The 24,608-nt window shown below is 48.3% G+C and overlaps 1 protein-coding gene across 2 annotated transcripts in view; it reads right to left on the bottom strand.

The window, feature by feature from the left end:
- Positions 1–15,818: 15,818 nt before the first annotated feature.
- SLC39A11 (solute carrier family 39 member 11) overlaps positions 15,819–24,608 on the bottom strand; it is a 336,039-nt gene continuing 327,249 nt past the window's right edge. For both annotated transcript variants that reach the window (XM_057716107.1, XM_057716109.1), the window contains exons 8-10: positions 21,450–21,548; positions 18,863–19,021; positions 15,819–17,516 (exon numbers count right to left, since the gene is read on the bottom strand). In XM_057716107.1, coding sequence (XP_057572090.1) covers positions 17,438–17,516; positions 18,863–19,021; positions 21,450–21,548 — 337 coding nt within the window. In that variant the 3' untranslated portion in view covers positions 15,819–17,437. The remainder of the gene's footprint in view (positions 17,517–18,862; positions 19,022–21,449; positions 21,549–24,608) is intronic.

Here is a 24,608-nt window from a genome sequence, read left to right as displayed (position 1 = left end):
CAAAGTGACTCAGTCAGACACGTACATACATTCTTTTTCATATTCCTTTCCATTATGCTCTATCACAGGATATTGAATATAGTTCCCTGTGCTACACAGTTGGACCTTGTTGTTTATCCATTCTCTCTCTATATTAACGCCTACATCTGCTAGTCCCAAACTCCCACTTCTTCCCTCCCCTCCCCTCTTGGCAACCACAAGTCTGTGCTCTATGTCTGTGAGTCTGTTTCTGTTTCGTAGATAAGTTCATTTGTGTCCTATTTTAGATTCCACATATAAGTGATATCATATGGTATCTGCCTTTCTCTCTCTGGCTTACTTCACTTAGTATGATAATCTCTAGGTCCATTCATGTTGCTGCAAATGGTATGACTTCATTCTTTCTTATTGTTGAGTAGTATTCCATTGTGTGTGTGTGTATATATCTTCTTTATCCATTCATCTACCGATGGACATTTAGGTTGCTTCCATGTCTTGGCTATTGTAAATAGTGCTGCTGCCAATATTGGGGTGCATGTATCTTTTTGAACTAGAGTTTTGTCTGGGTGTATGCCCAGGAGTGGACTGGGGTGGTTTTTTAATGCACATGCAAATACAAGAAGTCTTGCTCCAAATTGTGACCCACCTTCCAGCAGAGCAGCACTGACCACTCTGAGACACATGCATTCATTCAATTCTTAAACATCTCTAAGGCTGCACAGTTCTCAGCATTCAGGAAGTCTTTCCCAACTTTCTTTTTTTAATATCTCATCTGACCTTTCTAAGCCTCCTTCCTGTATATTTTTCTTGAGCACAATGTACTGGGGGAGCTCATTACATATTATCTTATTTAACATTCATAACACCTCTGAGTTACATACAGGATGGAGGCAGTAAGAGAAGCAGGAGAGAACAAGAAGAAGGGAGGTCATAGGAAAAGGAGAAGATGAGAGGAGACATTCCCTGGTCTCCTGGCTTTTGGGAAGCAATGAGCTGACTTTTCAGTGTGTCCTGGTCATTTTTACAGAGTATGTCGAGACAGGCATCAAAATTCAGAATTGTCACATTTGGAAAAAAGAAATTCTACTTTTGTTCTGCCAGACTCCCTTGCAGCTAGGATCAGCCATATTACATATTTCTGATCAGTGAGATGTCCCAGGACGTCTGCTGAGTTGCAAACATTTGCTGTGTGTCAGTGGCTGCTTATATTACTTATGTAGTTCTGAGGTGCACTGAAATGGCAAAGGAATTGGAAGCACTGGTTTCCTCCAAAGGCAAGGTGTCAGGTGGGGTGGGGAGAGCAGATTCCTTTGAAGGTCTGCACCAGGGGCTGCTAGAGCACATCCCCACACTGTGCAGCCAATCACTTTCACCCCCAACCCAACAGAAGATTGAGAATTTAGTGGTTAGAGAAACTGAACCGGAGAGCAACCAGACGTGGGCACTTCCAAGGGCAGAGGCAAAGCAGGTAACAAAGACAGGAATATTGAAGGAAATGTCTACCTGCCCCTTTGACAAGTCAGGTCTCCAAACATTATTGCTCAACTTACATCCCCCCTGCCAAGAAACATCTGGATTCCTCCAGGATGAAATTAATCATCCCAAGAGAAAAGACCCAAAGATAATGATATTTGAGGATCCTCAATGACAAGTCTAGTTTCCCCCCAAACAACTTCCATGGGGCTGACTAGGTTTCACATCCCATCCAACCTCACTCCTACATACAGAGCTTTTAATGAGACAAGCATCACCAGACACTGGGGGAAAGTTCTGAGTAGGACAGACAGAGACCAAAACAACAAAATGGGGTGAGGTGGGATGGAGAAAGAAACTCAGGGGAAATGGAGGCAATGCAGGAAGCAGAAGAAAACAGAAAGATAACAAAACCTACTAACTCCTTCTGTTACTATTTTCAGAGACATAGAAGAAAGTATTGCATCCCAGAAATAAGAACAAGAGACCCCAAGAAGAATTATTATGGCAATTTGAACCCTTGGAAATTAAAAATGTGATAGCAGAAATTGAAAAGAAAAAGTCAGTGGCAGAATTGGAATACAGTGTTAAGAGAACCAAGAGACAGAAAAAGACATGGTAAATCCAGAGGAGTGATAGGAACGAGGGTTAAGCCAGGAGTGCCAAGACCCAACGAAGAAACATGCTGAGAGGGAAACAGGAAAAATTAAGGGGAGGAAACTGAGAAATAAATAATATAAGAAAATGGACATGAGTTTCCAGGTTGTAAGGGGCTATCAACGGCCTAGAACAAAGAATGAAAACTGACCTACACCAATTCTTGTATCATAAAATTTCATCTCAAATTAGGAATAAAAAGAAGACCTTCAAAGGATAGAGGTAGGAGGGGAAGAAAGGAGACAGAGACAGAGATCTCCCGTACAAAGGACCAAGAATCCATATAACATCAACCTATATATTTAACAGCAACACAGGAGAGAAGACGGTCACGGAGCCTCAGGAGAGCTGAGGAGGGCATCACATTCTTGCCCTGCCAGCTTTTAGAGGCCTCCTGCCTTCCTTGGCTCATGGCCCCTTCCACCTTCAGAGCCTGCAATGACCAGTCGTCTTCCTTACATCATATCACTCTGCTCGCCCTCTTATCCTCCCACTTCCACCTCTGAGGACCCGTGGGATTGCACTGGACCCACTGAGATAATCCAGGAGAACCTCCCCATCTCAAGGTCAGCACCACCAAACCAGCCTTACAACAAGTGCTAAAGGAACTTCTCTAAGTAGGAAACACAAGAAAAGGAAAACATCTACAAATACAAACCCAAAACAATTAAGAAAATGGTAATTGGAACACACATGTCAATAATCACCTCAAATGTAAATGGATTAAATGCTAAAACCAAAAGACACAGACTGGCTGAATGGATACAAAAACAAGACCCTTCTATATGCTGCCTATAAGAAACCCACTTCAGATCAAGGGATACATATAGACTGAAAGTAAAGGGATGGAAAAAGATATTCCATGCAAAAGGAAGTCAAAAGAAAGCTGGAGTAGCAATACTCATATCAGACAAATTAGACTTTAAAGTAAAGACTATTACAAGAGACAAGGAAGGACACTACATAATGATCAAGGAATCTATCCAAGAAAAACATATAACAATTGTAAATATCTATGCACCCAACATAGGAGCACCTCAATACATAAGGCAAATGCTAACAGCCATAAAAGGGGAAATCAGCAGTAACACAATAATAGTGGGAGACTGGAACACCCCACTTACATCAATGGACAGATCATCCAAACAGAAAATAAACAAAGACACACAAGCTTTAAATGACACATCAGACCATCTTGATAACTGATATTTATAGGACATTCCATCCAAAAATGACAGAATACACTTTCTTCTCAAGTGCACACGGAACGTTCTCCAGGATAGATCACATCTTGGGTCACAAATCAAACCTCAGAAAATTCAAGAAAACTGAAATCATAATCAAGCATCTTCTCAGACCACAATGCCATGAGACTAGATATCAATTACAGGGAAAAAAACTGCAAAAAATACAAACACATGGAGGCTAAACAATTCACTATTAAACAACTAAGAAATCATTAAAGAAATCAAAGGGGAAATCAAAAAATATCTAGAAACAAACGACAATGAAAACACAACAACCCAAAACCTATGGGACACAGCAAAAGCAGTTCTAAGAGGGAAGTTTATAGCAATACAGTCCTACCTTAAGAAACAAGGAAAACATCGAATAAACAACCTAACCTTACACCTAAAACAATTAGAAAAAGAAGAACAAAGAAACCCCAAAGCGAGCAGAAGGAAAGAAATCATAAAGATCAGAGCAGAAATAAATGAAAAAGAAAGGAAGGAAGCAATAGCAAAAATTAATAAAACTAAAAGCTGGTTCTTTGAGAAGATAAAGTTGATAAACCATTAGCCAGACTCATCAAGAAAAAATGGGAGAAGATGCAAATCAACAGAATTAGAAATGAAAAAGGAGAAGTAACAATGGACATCATAGAAATACAAAAGATCATGAGAGACTACTACATGCAACTATATGCCAATAAATTGGATAACCTGAAGAAATGGATAAATTCTTAGAAAAACACAATCCTCCAACACTGAACCAGGAAGAAATAGAAACTATGAACAGACCAATCACAAGTATGGAAATTGAGGCAGTGATTAAAAATCTGCCAACAAACAAAAGCCCAGGACCAGATGGATTCACGGGTGAAGTCTATCAAACATTTAGAGAAGAGCTAACACCTATCCTTCTCAATCTCTTCCAAAATATAGCAGAAGGAGGAACACTCTCAAATTCATTCTACAAGGCCACCATCACCCTGATACCAAAACCAGGCAAAGATGTCACAAAAAAAGAAAATTACAGGCCAATATCACTGATGAATATAGATGCAAAAATCCTCAACAAAATACTAGCTAACAGAATCCAACAGCACAATAAAAAAATCATACACCATGATCAAGTGGGGTTTATCCCTTGGAGGCAAGGATTCTTCAATATGTGCAAATCAATCAATGTGATACATCATATCAACAAATTGAAGGATAAAACCCATATGATCATCTCAATAGATGCAGAAAAAGCTTTTGACAAAATTCAACACCCATTTATGATAAAAGCTCTCCAGAAAATGGGCATAGAAGGAAATTACCTCAACATAATAAAAGCCATATATGAAAAACCAAAAGCCAACATCGTTCTAAATGGGGAAAAACTGAAAGAATTCCCTCTAAGAACAGGAACAAGACAAGGGTGTCCACTCTCATCATTATTATTCAACATAGTTTTGGAAGTTTTAGCCACAGCAAGCAGAGAAGAAAATGAAATAAAAGGAATCCAAATTGGAAAAGAAGATGTAAAATTGTCACTCTTTGCAGATGACATGATATTATACATAGAAAACCCTAAAGACTCTACCAGAAAACTGCTAGCACTAATTGATGAATTTAGTAAAGTAGCAGGATACAAAATTAATGCACAGAAATTTCTTGCATTCCTATGCACTAACAACGGAAGAGCAGAAAGAGAAATTAAGGAAACTCTCTCATTTACCACTACAACAAAAAGAATAAAAAACCTAGGAATAAACCTGCCTAAGGAGGCAAAAGATCTGTACGCAGAAAACTTTAAGACACTGATGAAAGAAATTAAAGATGACACAAACAGATGGAGGGACATACCATGTTCCTGGATTGGAAGAATCAACATTGTGAAAATGACTGTACTATCCAAAGCAATTTACAGATTCAATGCAATCCCTATCAAATTACCAACAGCATTTTTCACAGAACTAGAACAAGAAATCTTACAGTTTGTATGGAAACGCAAAAGACCCTGAATAGCCAAAGCAATCTTGAGAAGGAAAAATGGAGTTGGTGGAATCAGGCTTCCTGACTTCAAACTATACTACAAGGCCATAGTGATCAAGACAGTATGGTACTGGCACAAAAATAGAAAGGAAGATCAATGGAATAGAATAGAGAACTCAGAGGTAAGCCCAAACACATATGGGCACCTTATCTTTAACAAAGGAGGCAAGAATATACAATGGAGAAAAGACAGCCTCTTCAATAAGTGGTGCTGGGAAAATTGGACAGCTACATGTAAAAGAATGAAATTAGAACACTTTCTAACACCATACACAAAAAGAAACTCCAAATGGATGAAAGACCTACATGTAAGGCCAGACACTATCAAACTCCTAGAGGAAAACATAGGCAGAACACTCTATGACATACATCAAAGCAAGATCCTTTTTGACCCACCTCCTAAAATCATGGAAATAAAATCAAGAATAAACAAATGGGATCTAATGAAACAAAAGCTTTTGCACAGCGAAAGAAACCATAAACAAGACTAAAAGGCAACCCTCAGAATGGGAAAAAATAGTTGCCAACGAAACAACGGACAAAGGATTAACCTCCAAAATATACAAGCAGCTCATGCAGCTTAATACCAAAACAGCAAATAACCCAATCCACAAATGGGCAGAAGACCTAAATAGACATTTCTCCAAAGAAGACATACAGATGGCCAACAAACACATGAAAAGATGTTCAACATCACTAATTATTAGAGAAATGCAAGTCAAAGCCACAATGAGGTATCACCTCACACTGATCAGAATGGCCATCACCACAAAATCTGGAAACAACAAATGTTGGAGAGGGTGTGGAGAAAAGGGAACTCTCCTGCACTGTTGGTGGGAATGTAAGTTGGTACAGCCACTATAGAAAACAGTTTGGAGGTTCCTTAAAAAACTACGAATAGAACTACCATATGATCCAGTAATCCCACTCCTGGGCATATACCCAGAGAAAACCATAATCCCAAAAGAAACATGTACCATAATGTTTATTGCAGCACTATTTACAACAGCCAGGACATGGAAGCAACCTCAATGCCCATCAGCAAATGAATGGATAAAGAAGATGTGGCATACATATACAATGGAATATTACTCAGCTCTAAAAAGGGATGAGATGGAGCTATATGTAATGAGGTGGATAGACCTACAGTCTGTCATACAGAGTGAAGTAAGTCAGAAAGAGAAAGGCAAATATTGTATGCTAACCCATATATACGGAATCTAAAAATGGTACTGATGAACTCAGTGACAAGACAAGAATAAGGATGCAGATGCAGAGAATGGACTGGAGAACTCGATTTTTGGGGGTGCAAGGGGTGAAGGGGAAGCTGAGACAAAGTGAGAGAGTAGCATAGACATATATATACAACCAACTGTAAAATAGATAGCCAGTGGGAAGTTGCTGTATAACAAAGGGAGTTCAACTCGAGGATGGGTGATGCCTTAGCGGACTGGGATGGGGAGGGAGGGGGGGAGTCGAGGGAGGAAGGGAATACGGGGATGTGTGTATAAATACAGATGATTGACCTTGGTGTACCTCAAAAACTGGTACAAGAGTGTAAAGCAATTATATTCCAATAAAAAAAATCAATAAAGCTAAGGGAACTGTCACTTTCCAAGGTAAGACGTCGATAATGTCTAAAACCACAGCAGGGAGCAACGCCAGGACAAGCACAGTGCTGGGGAACAGTAGGAGGTAAATCGCAGGAGGAACCTCTGCAGGGGGAACGAAAGAGATTCCCAGCCGGGGAAGAGGAGGGCAGAGCATTGCTGCCTTTCTTGAAAAACATTATCATGCTGTTTGACTGGTTACGCTTCATTTACCTGGTCCTTAATAAAAGTAAGATCTTCATTTTAAAAACGATGAAAATGCTTTGCAGCATTTATGGCAGCAACCCAGAAGGTGCAAGGAAAATACCTACCCGGGTGCTGGTCCCTGGCTGGAGGCGGTCAGGCTGGAGGAATCTCCTGGGAGACAGGAAGTGGTCCCTGCACGCGCCAATGGGGAGCCCAGCCTCTGCTCACCAGGTGAGGATGTCCAGTGTCGCCCCCCCCCCGCCCCCCGCCATCCAGCTGGAAAGGGCAAGAGGTCAGGGCAGGATGCAGAGTTTCCATCCCTAACAAGTCGCTCTTTCTAGGACCAGGGCTCTAAGGAGCAAACGAAGAGAAGAAAAGTCAGGGGCCGGCGTCCAAGATGAAGAGAGCGACCACGGCCGCTCCCCTCTGCACATCTGCTCCTCTAAGCCCGGCCCTGGGGAAGAGAGCCAAGATCTTAATCACCCAGCCTCGCTGCGGCACGCTGAGCCTGTGATACACCTGTCTCCACTGTCAGGCAAATGAGTGGGTTCGCAAGCAGGGGCCTGCCCCGCCAAACAATGCACTCCTTTGTCCCCGCCCAGAGCTCTGGGGATCCTCAGGGAGGCCAGATCCATCAGCACTTGTCAGGGCCCTCGATGCACACAATGCGAGTTATGGTCCACATTCTCCGGCAAAGCCCCAGGCTTCCAGCAGGCAGCTCGAGCTGACACGCAAAGTGTCACTCAACCTTCGACAAGCCCTGGGTGGGGATCTGGGTAAGAGGGGGCAGGTACTAGCTCTCAATCCCAGAAGCCACGCAGGGCCAGAGAACGTGTCCCTGGACCTCTGATGCATCCTTTCTTAAAATCAGCCCCGAGCGAGCTGCATTAAGAAAAACCATCTTCCCCTGTGGGCGCAGGGCTCTCCCAGCACGCAGGATGGGCACGTATGCAGCGCACGCCCCCCACCCCGGCTCACGTGGCCAGCAGTTTCAAGTCCCAGAACCCTGCCTGGGAAGGGGGGGAGGATGCACGTGTGAATTCCCGAATGAGATTCCCTACAAACATGACAGCCAGAAAGGTGTAACTCTGCCCTTCGTAGCCAGAGAGGTGTCAGGCACTGTAGAAGTTTGGGGCTTTTGTGCCCTAAGTGAACCCAGAAGTGGCCTCTGGGGATGCTGCCCACGTTATCATGTGTATTTCGTGACAAGCTCTGCAAACCATTCCTGGCTGCCCCATTCTGTCCGGCCAGGCCCTCCTTTCCCACTCTCCATCCATGTGACCACCAGTCACTGCAGCCAGGAACACACAAGCACTTTCCTCGGGCAAAACAACTGTTCCTCTGCAGAATCCTAGGTTGGCCCTGGCACTCAACACAGAGGGAAGGGAGAGGAGAGGACGGTGTGTCCCTCCGGGGTGGGGTCGCTGGCACCATCTGCCCCGGCCGTGGGTACAAGGCAAGTTCAGAGCTATGATTAGCGCCAAGTCAGCCACGCTCCCCAGACCCCACTCCCTGGGCTTACCCCACAGGCTTCTTTATGGGAATAAAATGAGAGAATGAATGAATTCTGAGAAAAGCACAAGTTCCTTCAGATATACAGGTTATCTGAGCTGAATAATATCGGGTCAGATTTTTATTTTGACCCAAGGCCACTGTTCAACTTAAAGAGAAGAAATAAGACATACACAATATTTAAAGCAAATTATATAATATTCCTTTTGTATGTCTAAAAGAAATCTTTTCCTTTTCAAGATACATACATAAAATGATAAAAGGTTTATGCATAAAATGACACAATATCTGAGCTTTTTTTTTGTTTGTTTAAATATGAGAAAGATGGAGGTGAAGGGGGCTGAACTGGCCAGGGGGTGATGGTTGTTGGAACTGGGTGATTCATACATGGGGTTCATGACACCCTTCTGTTTACTTGAGTGTAAGTTCAAAATTCTTTATAATAAAAAGCTGAACAAAAACAAACTTCAAAGAGGAAAAATAAAAGAGTAAAGAATAAATCTGCTCAAGTAAGAACTTATATAGGCATCATAAGACAGTTGATCAGACCTGGCCTGGCTTTTAAACTGTAGTGGCTAAGAGAGACTTGGTTTTGCTTTTTTCAACCAGACAGTATAAAGGTGAATGAGCTCCTGTCCGTGTTGGACAATGAACCAGTCAGCATTTTTGGTAGGATTCCAGACCAGCATCTAGTGACACGGACTCCCAAAATACGTCTGCTGTAGTACAGATTTATGTCACACACTGAGGACCAGGTGGACTGAAGGCACTGCATAAACTCGGGATGCACTGTGATCAAAGCTGTACGGATGGTTTTAAAGAAGACGTCACATATAGAAAACAGATGTGTGGTTGCCAAGGGGGAGGTGGGTGGAGCAGGGATGGATCGGGAGTTTGGGATGAGCAGATGCAAACTATTATATATAGAATGGATAAACAACAAGGTCCTGCTGTGTACCACAGGGAAATATATTCAATATCCTGTGATAAACCTTTATGGAAAAGAATATGAAAAAGAATATATATACACATATATATATCTGAATCACTTTATAAATCGACTATACTTCAATAAAATAAATTTTGAAAAAGAAACAAAGAAAAAAATAAAGAAGACTCACAAAGACTAATTGAGCAGAAGGCAGGGCAGATCGGCTAGCTAGCATAGATGGCAAAAATCACTTTTCATCATCTAGTCCCCCCAGGTAAAGCATCAAAAATAGCCTGGACGACACTGTCATTATTTCTGTAGGATTTCTGAGAGAGCAGCAGTTCTGTTTTTAACTGGTACACTGCTTACACTAATGAATCTTTTCCTCCTGCTGTTTTTGTTCTTAGTGGGTTGAGGTGACGATTAGAGAGGTAATATCAAAAATCACCCGTTAATACCTGAATGATAACACCTCGACATCCGAATGCACAGGTGCTAGCTTTCCTTCTGACTGGCTTACTTACTGGCTTACTCTCAACTTACTTAAGCATCTAACACCCTGAGCTGGCCCCATCCCTCTTTACACCTGCCCACGAAATCTACGTGAGGAATGGTACTGATCCACGCATGAGACACGGCCAACACAAGAAGTCAGTGACCGAGTAAAAGAGCATCATGTGCTGAGGGGTCACATCTCCAGGGGCCAAACAGTTGGGACTAGCCTCCCTGACCAGGAAAAGGAGGAAGAAAATGGACGCTAAGCTGACAGTGGGAGGAACCTTAGTGTGGGTGGTGGCGGCAGCCCTGGGCAGAGGAGGGGGTGTTTCCAGAGGAGCCTCGTACCCTACTTGTTTGTTGTACTTTTCCAAACCACAAAGCCCTGCTAGGAGCTCCTCTGCCAAGGCTGATGGCAATCTCCTGTGCTATCTGTGTTGTCATCTCTCATGCAGACACGCAGTCAGTGCTGTGAATTCTAAGGGCGCTCCCTTGGGGAATCTTGCCTTTTCCCAAAGCCAGGGTGTCCGGGCCTCCAAGCCTGCAGCACATCCCTCAATGGTGCCAACACTGCCAACTACATCCCCAATAACTTCCTTCTCTCCTTTCCTACCTGCCCTTCTCCCCTAATCCTACCACAACCCTAACCTTAATATGACGTGAAACCGTGCACCCATTTGCATCCCAGTCTTTCACAATGAGTATTCAGAATGACAGAGCCCTGTGAGGAAAAGAGCTAACTGGACTCTCCCTTTAACCTCGATGGCTGTGTCGTCCAGTCTGAGGCTGTCACTGTGTCTGGACCCTGGGTCCCCTGAGTGCTAGGAGAGGTGGCCCTCTGCCTAGTGGAGCTGGCAAGGATGATGGGAAACTGGCATCTGAGTTTTTCTGGTTTGGAAAAGGAGGATTTTACCTTTCAGCACCTGCCAACCTGAGAGGTCTGCCAAGAATTTTACATCTGCCAAGAATTCTACATTAAACACACACCTACATCACCCCCCTCCCCCCAAACAGGCATAACCTACTGGGTAAGGAAACAACTCTTAGGAAGGAGGACCACATGGGTTCATGAACCTTTCTGGTTTCCACAGCATAATCCATTCTCATCTCCGCCAGGTGACCTGAAACATCACCCCCTTTACGTTCAAGTTTGGGCTCCAAAGCAAGAAAGATAAGGCTTGATTTTGCCCTACAAGGTTTTTGTTCTCTTTATTATACACGTCTATTACACACAATCAATGTACGGGTATATGAAAAAACCCTTAGGGACTTCTAGGTCTATACATGTCTACAGCTCTGGTTAGTGGACTCTGTTCTGGGGTGTTGTTGTCCTTTTCTTTGCAGCCAGTGGCTGGGCCTTAGAAAGCCACTGCCACGGAAGTCATGTTGGGAGCTAACGTGTGAAAGTTCCTAAATCTAATGAGAGGCAGGGACCAAAATTAAGACATCTCTGCCCTCAGTTTGTGCTAGTTTGCTATACAACAACAGAGAACTCACACAGCGGCCATCTCCTACCAAGTGACCAAATATGACCAGTGTCCACGTGGAAGAAATGTGCAGATTCACAAACCATTTATGTAAGAGCAGTCTTTTTTTCTTGCAGCCTGTATTGTAGGCTTGTTAGTAAACGAACACTTTTACTTTCCTTATAATTTCACACATTAAGTTCAACAGCATTCACTGGAGAGCAGGTTCGTGTTCAAGAAAACCTTTGATGACATATAAACCTAAGTACTAACCTTAAATCAGTTCATTGTTCTTTTCCATGGGACACCCTCCAGGGTGTGGTAGTGACCGATGTAGGCTGCAGCCCCACGTGCATACTGAACTCTAACCCTAAAAGGCAAAGGTGAGAGAAGGGAGTACACCTCTTACACCCTGACTGCACACCCAGAAAGCTGAAACAAAACTGGCTAAGGGCCTCTCCTCCCTTTGCATGCACCACTCCCCCAGCTTATCCTACATTTTCATTCTTCCCTGTCACATCCTAGGTTTCTTGGAGGTCATGGCTCTTGCAGTCAGTGAAGGGAGATACTCACCAGCCTGCCCTTAAACAACGGGCTGGGTCCTCACCCACTCCAAACAGCCTAGATCCACACCCCTCCCTGCTGGCCGGGGAGAGGCCAGTGAGAGACATTAATTTTGTGGCTCGCAGTTTGCCAGAGAATGGGGACTGTATTAGAAAAGATCCCACACAATTTCAGTCTGATCTCTTAATTTGGGGGAGGATCATGGGGTGCTCGGATCCCCAGATAATCTGGCTGCCCTTTTAGCTCATTCATCCACCCACGTCTTCCATGTCCTGGAACATAGGCAGCGAGTGCCCTATGGATGGGGGCGGTGGGGTGGGGGTGGGGGGCCGCTGAGGCTGTGCAGACCCATCAGAAGCTGCAGACGTCTCAGAGACAGCTCCTGGGGACAGGCGGTGGCCATGTAGGGAGGATGCCAACAAAAAGAGAAGAGGGATGAACAGAATCCCAAGGTGGGTGCGGGGTCGCTGTTTCCCACAACGCTCACTGGCAGCCCAGGTCCAGCCTCCCCGCTGCATCCTGCTGGAAGGAGGGGAAACAGTCCCCTCTCTCCAGGAGGAAGAACTACACCTGCCTGCCTAGGAACACAGGGCAGGGCTGAGCTGGGTTAGGACGACGGGCAAAAAGTGAGTTCACTCCGTAGGTCTCCTGACGTTTTGCTGAAGCCTGGAAGTCCCCTAGGACGGCAGGCCTCCCTGCCCTGCACGCAGGTGGAGTACATGATGTAAAGCACGACGGGGACCAGAGGCGCACTTACCTTCGGTGGCGCCTGAACTGCAGGGACGCTGGCTCACAGGAGCCCCTCCAAGGCTTTGTGCCTGATTTTGTGTTTTGTACTCGTGCACTGTCTTCCCTCAAAGTGTACAAACACCAGATTCCCCCAAACCCGGGTCCATCCTCGGTGGGGACAAGCTGCGAGCGACCAGTCGCAGACGGCAGGAGCCCCGGGAAGCCAGGCCCCGCCCCCCCCTGCGGCCCCGCCCCGTGCAGGTAAACAGCGCCCCGCCCCCCGCCTCCGCGCCAGGAGCCCGGCTGGAGGGAAATGTGCCTCCGGGCTTGGAGCGGAGCGCACCTGCGGGCCGGCCAGCCAGAGCCCAGGACAGGAGCCAGGTGAGAGCTGGGGAACCCGCGCCTTTAGAAGGCCCTTGGGGGTGTAGGTTAAACATTGGTGCTGCAAACACAGAAGATCGGTGCCTTTTGTTAAGTGTTATCATACCTCAATTTAAAAAGAAGAAAAAAACAAACAAAACAACACACACACACAAAACCCAGCCCCTGGGTCCCATTTAGCCAACTCTCACGGATTCAACCCACTTTCACTGAAGGTGGAGGTGTGCAGGGTGTCACATTAGGAAAGCTCTAAGGGAGGAGGTCGGGAAGGCAATTCGGGCATCCTCTGCGCAAAGCAGACGCGACTCTGCCGCTGCCCAGCTCCACCTTGGCCAGTAAGGCTCCCCGGACCTCCCCTGCCTCTTTGTTCAAGTGCTTTTATAATATAGAAGTCAAGGAGGTGGGGAGGTCAGGAAGCACCCTGCCTGGCCCACGGTCTAACTAATGGCCTTCTGGTCCCTCCCTCAGCACGGGCAGGATGAGAATGTCCCCAGAGAAGGTCCAGATGCTCACACCTTCCTGCACCTCCCCACTCCCCATACCAGTCCCCGGGGATGAGTCAGGCCTCCATGGAAGGCAAAGCCCCGAGAGAGTGCGGTGTTTCTGCCATCAGACAGCCCGGGATATGAGAGACAAGAGGTGGTCCTGGTAAGTGGTGCAAAAAAGGGGCAGTTTCCAAGTGACTGAGAGAGAGGGAAAACTGCTGAGCCTGGTTTACAGACGGCTCTGCTGATATGCTGGCCCCTCTAGAAATGGACTGCAGTGGTGTTCGAGTTCCACCGACAGGAGGGGAAGAGGAAACCTCCCAGTGGGGAGAATTCTAAGCACGCATTTCTATGTCTGCCTGCTTGGAGGGAAAGATGGCTTGATGCAAGAAGCCATGCCAGTTTATGAACCGTGACAAATGGCGTGGCCAAATGGTTAAGCCCTGGCAAGGAGCAAGATTAGAGGTTTGGTGACAGAGACATCTGGGAGGCAGAGATGGCTGACCCTCTCAGAAAGGGAGAAAATAAACTGTCCCTCGAGTGAAAAGTCACCCAAAGCCTCCCGTGTGGAGGAGACTCTTACTAATTAAGTGGTCAAGACTACCTAGGAAAGACAGTCTCTCTCCCCGGGGACACCGCTGCTCTCTTACCTGATGCAAGAATAAAAGGGCCACGTTGCCAAAGAGGGAACGATGCATGGATTCCACCACTGGCCATCCATCACCCATCAGACCCGGGCGCTGAGTGCACACAGGACCAGTGATGACCCCTGACCCGGATACTGATGATACTCCCACAGTCCCATGCACTGCTTGGTGGCAGACTGATGACTTTGGACCTCTTCCATTATGGAAGAGGCAAGAGATTTCTCCTCATGGAGGCACGCTCGGATGTCTGGATTTGGAATACACTTCCTGTCCGTCCTATCATCGTGGCATCTTATAACATTGCTTTTGACCGAGGGATTCACTTCACAGTCAAAGAGGGAAGGTAGTGGGCAGATATCCCTAGAATTTGATCCCATCACCCAGAAGCAGTCACCTGTTTTGAACTGGGACACAAATTATTGAAGATTCGGTATTATGACTAGCTATGAGACAATATCTAATGAGGGTGAGACATTGTTCTTTAAAATAGGTGTTTGTTCAGAATGAGTATTGAACATGCGGTATTATTTCTTCCATAGCCAGACTGAGCAGGCCTGGAAGAAGGGAGAGTGGGGATGGTGTCACCCCCATTTTACCAAATGACTCTCTCTCTCCTTAACATTGGACTCCGTCTTGAGTGTTTGAATCCAAGAAAGGAATGCTCCCCCACTGTGGCAGCTAGACACTCAGGAAAAGGAAATTGCGGAGTTTCGATGGCACAAGGGATAAGCTCCATTATCTAAGCAGGAAGGGGTTTTCAGGGGTTTTTTAAAATAAAAAACAGAGGAATCAAAGTGTATGTAGATGTTGGACAGCAAGAGTGAAACTGTAATAAACTTAAGTTTTTTCTTCTTTTGAACTCATTCCACCATCTGAACTCATTCCAAAAACTGGAAAATCCATCATTATGTGAGTCTTAATAAGAGGGCAAGACCGGCTTGTGCATGGGCACAGGATCTAAACTCTGCCAGCCAGATGATCCTGCTCTGCTCAGAGCGCCAAATGTGAAGCCAGGACACAATGAATCAGGATCTGTTTACAGTTCTTTCCCAGGTGGTGCTGGTAGCATCACGTGGCAGCAGTGTGAGTAATGGTCCAGGATCAAGGGACCATGGCATCCAAATCAGGCTGTTTCTGAGATGCGATCGGGCCACAGTCCCAGACCTCTAGTGCTCTTGGATCCAACCCATTTTCAAGCCTGATTCTCTGTAGAGCCTATGAGCTCCCTGATCAGCTTCCATGAACATCTTTGTCTAAGTAAGCTGGAGTCAGATGCTGTTGTCTGCAGCCGTGAATCTAGCTAGCCCTTGTCCTCTGAGCTCTTCCCTCGGCTTCTCCTGGTGTTGGGTAGGGGAGACGTTAGGACTAACTCTGTAAGCTCTTACGTGATCAACCCTGGAAAGAAGCAGCTTTGAGAAGGACTGAACATAGCACAGGTCATCCACAACAATAATCCCTTTATTGGTATGAATCACAGTTATGAGGTCTTGTCCATCAGAAAGAAGCCTGCATTATATAGAACTACATACAGAGACGTAAAAACACCCACGTGCCAACCACCAAACCAATGAATTTCCACCAATCAAACCTCTGAATGTGTCTTCAGTTTTGATCATCAGTGCTCTGGAAGGACGTACACAGATCCAGCATACGGTCGTAGGGTTTCCCCAGCACAGTGTATTCACCCTTGGAAGCGATGAGACGTGAACGCGGGGCAGGCATTGACGACACCATGTCCGAATGCCTGGCTCCCAGGCTGCCTGCTTGTCAGCAGAACCCTCTCAAGGTCCCAAATGCTCCTTTGACCCGTGAGGATGGAGGGTCTTAGCTACGTTTGAAGCAGACAAGGTATGTCACTCCTGGTGGAGAAGAAGCTATGTCTAGAAGGGAGTAGACTGGCTTCTAGTCTCGTTCAAGTCACTCTTTAGGGTCATTTTAGAATGATGACTTGGCTAAAATTTACTTTCAAAGGGACATGTGAAAAACACCTCTTCTTTTCCTACCCCTCTTCCTTTCTCATCCTGAGCTCTCTGGCCAAATTCCAACAAAGCAGCTTAAGCGCGCTGGGTCAGGTTACAAGTTACCGAATGGTCAACAGAGAAGGACCCAGGGCAGATTCCAAATGTCTTTCTTTCACTTAAATGAGCTGAGGTGGCTCCTTCTGTAAGTAATTGAAGAGGCTGAGTACTAGCAGTTTGCTGGTATCCCCAAGTCTCTTAGAACCGTGAACGCTATAAGCTTATCTAAGCACATGTCTGGGGAACTTGGAAAGCACACGTCTGGGGGACTTGGAAACCATGGCAAACCAGTTTGCCCTTGGGATCCAGAGAGAGCAGAGGTCTCTGATCAAAGCTCCACCCTGTCCTCCCTTCACAGGGGTCACTGAGTGCTCACAGTTACCCTAATTCCCTTAACTTCAATAGTGTCAATCTTTGCCTTACAGAAAAAGAAAGAGAGAAAGACTAGCTGATTTTCTTCCCTTTGTCTGTGCCTCCTTCCACGCAGCACCTCCCCTGGGGGAGGCAGAGGAAGGTATGTTCCTCCCTGAGCCTTGGGAAATAGATTGCTTTGTCCACAGTGCTCCTGTTCCAGTCTTGATGGACAGAGAGGACCAATGGTAAAAGATCGGGAATGTCCTGGCCATTCTGCTCTGAGTCACTAGGCAAAGATGCTTGGGAGACTTCTCTCTTGGTAGCTTACTTCTGTAGGTGAACTTGAGGAGTTGCCATTGATTCCAGTGAGGGAGACTGAAGGTACAAAAGCAGAGAGTTCCCGGATCTGTAGGTCCTTGGTTATCCCACCGAAGAAAGATTCCATTTAGTGGCCAAGACGCAAAAATCTGTCGTTCTGTGACTACTTGAAATTCCAAATAAAACCACTATCTCCCTTAAAAGAAAACTAAAAATTCTCATATTTTAATCAGAGTCCATCAGGGTAATGAGATGAAAAGGAGAGAAAGGGAAGACATTGCAATGTGAAGAAAGAGGCTGTGGTCCCGCAGAAGCCAACCCTGGCCGTGTCCTCGTGCTGCCTTTCCTGGGGTCCGGAGTATTTCAGCACTAGCCCAGACCAACATCCAACGACATCATCACCACAAAACCCAGGATGGAGGCCCAGGAGGCCAGTTTCCCGTTACCACTAGGATGGAAGGAAAGGAAGAAAAGTAAGACCTTGATGCACTCCGGGACAGCGTCCAGGCTGAGAGCACCCTCCACGATGTCCGATTCCAAGAGAAATATACTACTACTATTAATAATAATAATATTGACTTGGAATTAACAGATGTACACTACTATATATAAAATAAACAATAAGGACCTACTATACAGCACAGGGAACTATATCCAATATCTTGTAATAATCCATAATGGAAAAGAATCTGAAAAAGAATATCTATATATGTATATGTACAACTGAATCACTTTGCTGTACACGTGAAACTAACACAACTTTGTAAATTAACTATACTTCAATAAAAAATAATAATAGGGGCTTCCCCAGTGGCGCAGTGGTTAAGAACCCGCCTGCCAATGCAGGGGACACATGTTCGTTTCCTGGTCCGGGAAGATCCCACATGCTGCTGAGCAGCTAAGCCCGTGTGCCACAACTACTGAGCCCACGTGCCGCAACTACTGAAGCCCGTGCCTAGAGACCGTGCTCAACAAGAGAAGCCACCGCAGTGAGAAGCCCGTGCACTGAAACGAAGAGTAGCCCATGCTCGCCTCAACTAGAGAAAGCCCCTGTGCAGCAAGGAAGACCCAACACAGCCAAAATAAATAAATGTATAAAAAATAATAATAATAAAAATATTGGGGCTTACTCTACATATGCCAGGCAAACTAACTCATGTAATCCCAAAGGATAAACACACGGGATTGGTCCTATTATTATCCCCATTTTACTGGTGGGGAAACTGAGGCATAGAGAACTAAGTAACTTAAGGTCACCTATCACGGCTCTGGAAGCCACGCTTGGATAATAAAGAGCGGCAATGATTTCCTGCAGACACTGTGTAAGCTGACGTTGTAAACTAGCCTCAAAATCATTCTGCTGTAAAAACCAAAACGACACAGAGAGAGGAATCCCCCATCTCCAACACTTGGCCTATAGCTAGACACTAAGAACCTGAATGTACAGAGGTGGTGAACATTCAAGGGCTCACCTCTCCCTCGTTCCAGCCCCAAAAAAATCTAAAGAGAGAGAGAGCGAGAATATACGAAAATAATAGTCTGTTTCAGTGGGGGGTGGAAGGCGGGGCGTGTACGCCACTGCCTGACGTCACCTGGTCTGACTCCACCCACCTGCCCGTTACTCCTCTTTTAGTTTCAAAGAGCAAAGCTGAGGAGGGGCTGGGGATGATCTTGGGAAGGGGCAGGAAGGGGTGGAAGTAAAGAAGCGAGTGGCGAGTAAAGACGGGGCAGATCCAGAGCGGGGGCCAGGCTGGGACAGGGACTGGCCAGGTGAGGGAAGGGAAGCTCTCCAACCTGACGTGGGCTTCGGGGATGATGTCATCCATGATCACGTAGACCATAGCGCCGGCAGCGAAGGCCAGAGCGTAGGGCAGGATGGGCTCCGCCAGCACCACCGCAAAGGCTCCGAAGACCCCGGCCAGGGGCTCCACCATGCCGCTCAGCTGCCCGTACCTAGGGGGGGAACAGAGACACGGCCCACCGCGGGGAGGGTCAGGCAGACAGCCGGCTGCTCAGACAGCTGACTCGGCTCTAGAAGACGGCGTCTCGTCTTCCACATCAGGTCAGGCATGGCAGGGCAAAAGCACATGACTGGTTTTTGGGGGGTTTTTTGTTGATGTTGTTGCTTTACACCACCTCTGTCTCCTTTCCCAGCTCCCTATTACACAGTTACACTCCCCAGCCCCCAGGTTTATTTTAAAATTTCAAGTTTCCCACGTGGTCTATTTAAAATAACAGCATTATTGAGATACAATTCACATACCAAACGGCGCACCCATTTCATGTGTACAGTTCAGTGGCGTTTAGTGCACTCACAAGGTTGTGCAACTGTTTCACCATGATCTTATTCCAGAACATTTTCATCACCCCGAAAGAGGAGCCCCATACCCCCTAGCAGCCACTCCCCATTCCTGCCTCCCCCACGCCAGCCCCTGGCAACCACTAATCTGCTTTTTGTCTCTGTGGATTTGCCTCTTCTCGGTATTTCCTATAAACGGAGTCATACAATACGGGATCCTTTTTACTGGCTTACTTCACTAAGCATCCTTCTCTAGGTGCACCCTTGTTGTAACAAGCATCTGAGCTCCATCCCTCTGACGATTGCGTAATACCCCATTGTGTGGATAGGCACACTGTACACCCATTCGCTGGCGGATGGCTACGCTGTCTTTTGAAGGATAGGACACTGCCTGGCAGTGGTATGGACGTTTCCCAAGGATGGTTGTGCCTGGTATGTTTGGGGGTTCGGGCCCCAACGCACCCCTTCTGAAGGAGCCGCACCCGCTGACCTCTGCGGACAGGGCGGACCTACCTGGCCATGCAGGTAGTAAGGGCCTGTCCCCACTACCCCCCTCTTGGATTAAGGTGAGATTTTTCCTGTTGAAAACTCCCTTTGTTTGAGCTAGTGAGAGTGAGTTTCTGATGGGTGAAATCACCTGAGCCCCAATTAAAACAGCAGCCCACAAGCGTCCTGAGAATTCAGTGCCAGGAGGTAAGCCAGTACCTGAACCCCATGGTTGAGCCCTGCCAGCAAGAGACACCTGTACAGGCTGAACACCAACACACAAGGTGCTGGGACATCTTTCCCACCGTCCCTTGCTGTGGGCAAGATACACTGGCCCTGAGCCTCAGTCCCGTTGTCTGTAAAATGGGGGTGAGAGACGACTTCCCCTCCCAGCCTCCCCAGAGGACAGGATAGGACTGTGAACTCCCACCACCCACTCCCCCCGCTTCTCCCTGGCCAGGAGCAGACGATGGGCACGGGGGAGACACTGTTCGCGCTGCCGTAGCATCCTCCGAGGGGCCACTCCTTCCGGCTCTGTGCTTGCACACATGGGCCAGCAGACTCTGCAGCTCTTGAGTGTGTCCAATTAAACAAAGCCTGTCATCTCAGGGTCTGGACACGGACCACAGACGCCCTCTTCCTTCCCCTCCTCGCCCCTGGAGCCTCTCTTGTATGAGATGACAGTCCCGGCTTTCGGGCTCATGGAACTCACATTCGAAAAAAATCTCTACGGCCATCCTGCTCTGCCCTTCCCCCAAGCCTCATTCCCTGGTCTCCTGCAACGGAGGAAGAGATGGTGCAGGCTGGAAATAAAAAGACTGACGTATACACGAGAACTTGTAAGTCACAGGCCCTAGAAAACGGAGGGTGTTTTTTCACTGCTGTTACGAGCAGCCCGAGTGTGCTCAGCGTGCATTCTAGAGGGGCGGCCGCTTTAATCAAGAGGCGCTGCGAGGCTGAGAGTCCTGGCGTCACCACTTGACGAGCCAGTCACCTGACACCCTGGGCCGTGATCCCTTCCTCTGAAACCTGGGGCCTCACCTTACAGGCCACTGCGAAGGTAAAATTAGGGACCAGGCTGGAAAGCCCTTCGGGGGCTCTGAAAACACGAAGCATGGGTGCCACGGGCCTCACCTGCCCAGACGTTGTTGACATGATCCTGGCCTTCACCTTGACAAGGGTCACAACGGGAGCTCCTGTGATGACTCTTGGGGACAGGCCATGGTGAGTGAGCCTTAGGACATGTGGCAGGGAGAGTGGATGCAGGGAGAGGGGACGCAAGGTCGGCCTCGGTTCTCCCCACCCGAGGGGGAGAAAACCCCACACCCAGTGGGCGTGGCTGTCCCTGGAGGGGTTTTGAAAATAAGAAACACGGCCACGGGGGCTGCAGGGCAAGAGATGAGGATGAGTTTCTGGAGGTTCTCCCGGCCTCGGGGGCACGGGATTCAACCAAGTTGTCAGTGTTTCCAGAAGTTCCAGAACCGCTTCCAGGTCAGAATAGGTTGCTGGTGAAGAACGAGGCCCGCAGGAGGACGGCTCTGAGCTCCACGTGGGCCCCGACCCTGGCCTCTGACAGCGGACGTCCGGAGCACTTACCAGAAGGCTCTCCAGGTGGAGAAGCCAGCCCCTCGTAGGGGGAGGCTGACAGCCAGGCCCTCCGGGAAGTTCTGGATCCCAATGCCAATGGCTAAATTCCTGCAAGACCAAGAAGGCAAGTGAAGGCGGACGTCCAGCACAGAGCACCCACACTTATAGGGGCCCCGGCCCCTGCCCCACGCCCCCCGTGGTGTCAGAGGTCCAGGTGGATCCCTGTGACAGGGGAGGGAAGGGGAAGGTTAGGGGCGCGTGCAGGTGGAGAACACGAGGGGGAGGGGGACGCAGATCCTCCCCGCTTCGCGCTGTCCTGGGTCCCTGGAGATGCTTCCAGGACCTTACAGCACAGCAGGGAGCGCGCTGGGTGGGCGGCAGGATAACCCGGGTTCTGCCACTGAGCTGCACAACTCTGCACACGTCCGTGAACTTCTACACCTCAGACCCTCGTACGTAACACGGAAGGGGTCACGTGGGGATAGTAACATCACCGCGAACAATGGCTGTCACCCAACAACCTGACTTCATGCCTATAAAGTTCCTAGCACATACGAGGTGTCCGGCACTTTTGGGGTCCCATTCCCTTATGGCGTGGACGTCTTGTCCAGAAGCAACTTCAGCAACGGGATAAGGAAGTACGGGTGCAGACGCTGACAGGGACACAGATCTGGGTCTGGGCTGGGCTCCCCTGTGGGCTCTGCACGCTGGGCTGGCACTGGCACTGCGCTCCTGGGGCCCCCGGGGAGCTCACCGTGACCCCCGCCCTCCTGCCTCTGCAGGACACCTAGGGGCTGGGCTCTGGGACTTGGTCAGTGGGTGGGAGCCAAGCCTCGAGAGTCTGCTCTGCACCCAGACCAGGTATTGGAGTGCAAGGGAGGGAGAAAAAGAAAAAGACGGGGACAAAGGTGATACAGGACCCCCCCCCCCCCACCCCAGGGAGGCACCCAGGCATGCACAGAAACTAAGAACCTCGTTCTGCATGCAGCAAACTACCGCGACTAAACGGAACGTCCACGGGCAGAGAAAGGAAAGGCACGATGGGAGGGAAATGGGGTCAGTCTCAGGGCAACAGGAAGGCACTTTTCGGGCCTCTCCCCAGACGAGCGTCCACCTTGGCTGGACAGGTCCACGAGGACTCATCCGGTCAGTAAGGATCTCAAGGGCATGAGATGTGGGTGCCACTTGGCAAGCAGTGCTGGAATGTGGCCCGAGGGAATTGTGGATGGACTGGATCGAAAAGGGAAACTCCACAGTCACTTGGCTTTCCGGCTGTCCACCTTGCTGCCAGCAGGAATCCAGCCATCAGCTCTGGACAGCGGCCAGCAGCCGACTCCACCCTGTCCTCCCTGCCTGCTCCCCACCCCAAGATCCCGGGACAGGGACACACGTCCATCGGGCCGGCTCTGGTCCCTGCCCCCTGTTCTATCCTCCAGCAGAGAGCACCTACGAGACTCCCCACTGCTTAACACGGCATTTCCTTTTTGTTTGAGGGCCTGAATCTCACCTGTGTTTGCTTTTATTCCCCCCCCAAATCACGCAGGCATCCTTCATACGGGACTCACAGCTCCAGACATCTTGGGAGGAGCGAGCCTTGCCTTGGGAGCTGCCGGGCCCAGGAGACACTTAAGAGGAGCCTGACCACCCCAGAGCCTTGGACTTACATTCAGCTTGCGTGCGGTGCATTTAATTAACTCTCATCCTGTCCCTTCTGGACAACTTCACAATGTTTCCCTTCAACACCCACCCATCAGCGCATCAAAGTGATGACATCTGAAAAATTATTATTAGTCTTTTGATAAAGGAACGGGTCTGGTGGATTAGGGCTGACACGGTCATTTGAGAGTATCTCCCCAGCCCCAGGCAAAACTCTTCATAAGACGCGGTCGGCAGACAAGAAGACACCCTGCCCCAGCATGTCCACAAAGGGCACCTGGCTGTATCGTACGCTCAGTGGGCGCTGACCTTCCCCGTGAGGTTACTGGCATCCTCGCCTACGTAGCGTACCTAGGGCAGCTCTCTCCTTTTACTTCTTGGAAGGTGAGGGGTTCAGACTTGCTCTGACCTCATCCCAGGAGCCAGAGGACAGCAAACAGGGCCAGAAAGTAAACACTTTAGTCTTTGAGGGCCATCGGGTCTCTGTTTTGACTACTCAACTCTGTCATTGCAGTGGGAGAGCAGCCAATATGTAAAGAAATCTTCATGGCTGTGTTCCAATAAAACTTTATTTACAAAAACTGGTCAGATGGGTGGGGACGTGCCTGGAAGCGCAGTGGTTAAAAATCAGCCTGCCCGTGCAGGGGATACGGGTTCGATCCCTGGTCTGGGAAGATCCCACGTGCCTCAGAGCAACTAAGCCCATGAGCCACAACTACTGAGCCAGTGTGCCACGACAACTGAAGCCCGTGCGCCTAGAGCCCGTGCTCCACAACAAGAGAAGCCACTGCAATGAGACGCCCGTGCACGGCAACAAAGAGCAGCCCCTGCTCACTGCAATTAGAGAAAGCCCACGCACAGCAAGGAAGACCCAACGCAGCCAAAAATAAATAAATTTTAAGAAAAAAAAAAAAACCAGGTCGGGGGCTGGATTAGGCCCGTGGGCTATCTAGTTGGCAGAGTCCTGCCCTAATGCCCGGGTGGTACAGAAAGACCTGACAAGATGGAACCACAACCCTAGGCCGTGAGGACACCTCCCCCTCCTCCCCGCCCCCCTTGCTGCCAGGCACACAGTAGTTGAAGTTTGGGCTTTGCCCTTGGTCTGCTTATGTTCCATTCCTGGACCCACCGTATGCTGGCTGTGCTACTTTCCATTCCCACCTGCTGTGAAATTCAAAGAACAATACAACCCCACCCCACCCCCCATCCCAGGGGTGCCGGGATGACTGGGTCGGGCCCTCTAAAGCGCTTGGCACACAGGAGCTGGCGTGTCCTGAGGACCTAATCAAGGTCTCGTGTGGGGTGGGGATGAGTGTTATCACTGAGGTTCCAGTGTGAGCTGACGATATGAGGAGCGAGAGAGAATGGGACCCCAGGACCGTCAGGGTCAACGCGAGGACTGACTCAGCTTCCGGAAGCTCAGCGGGGCCAGGCTGGGGCCAAACCCTTTCCAGCCGTGGGGTCTTTCCAAGAGCGCATGGTACCCCTCCCTTTCCAAGACAGGCTCAGAAC

Source organism: Hippopotamus amphibius, chromosome 17, assembly GCF_030028045.1.
Source record: "Hippopotamus amphibius kiboko isolate mHipAmp2 chromosome 17, mHipAmp2.hap2, whole genome shotgun sequence".
NCBI classification, from domain to species: domain Eukaryota; kingdom Metazoa; phylum Chordata; class Mammalia; order Artiodactyla; family Hippopotamidae; genus Hippopotamus; species Hippopotamus amphibius.
This window is presented reverse-complemented; position numbering and strand designations above follow the sequence as displayed.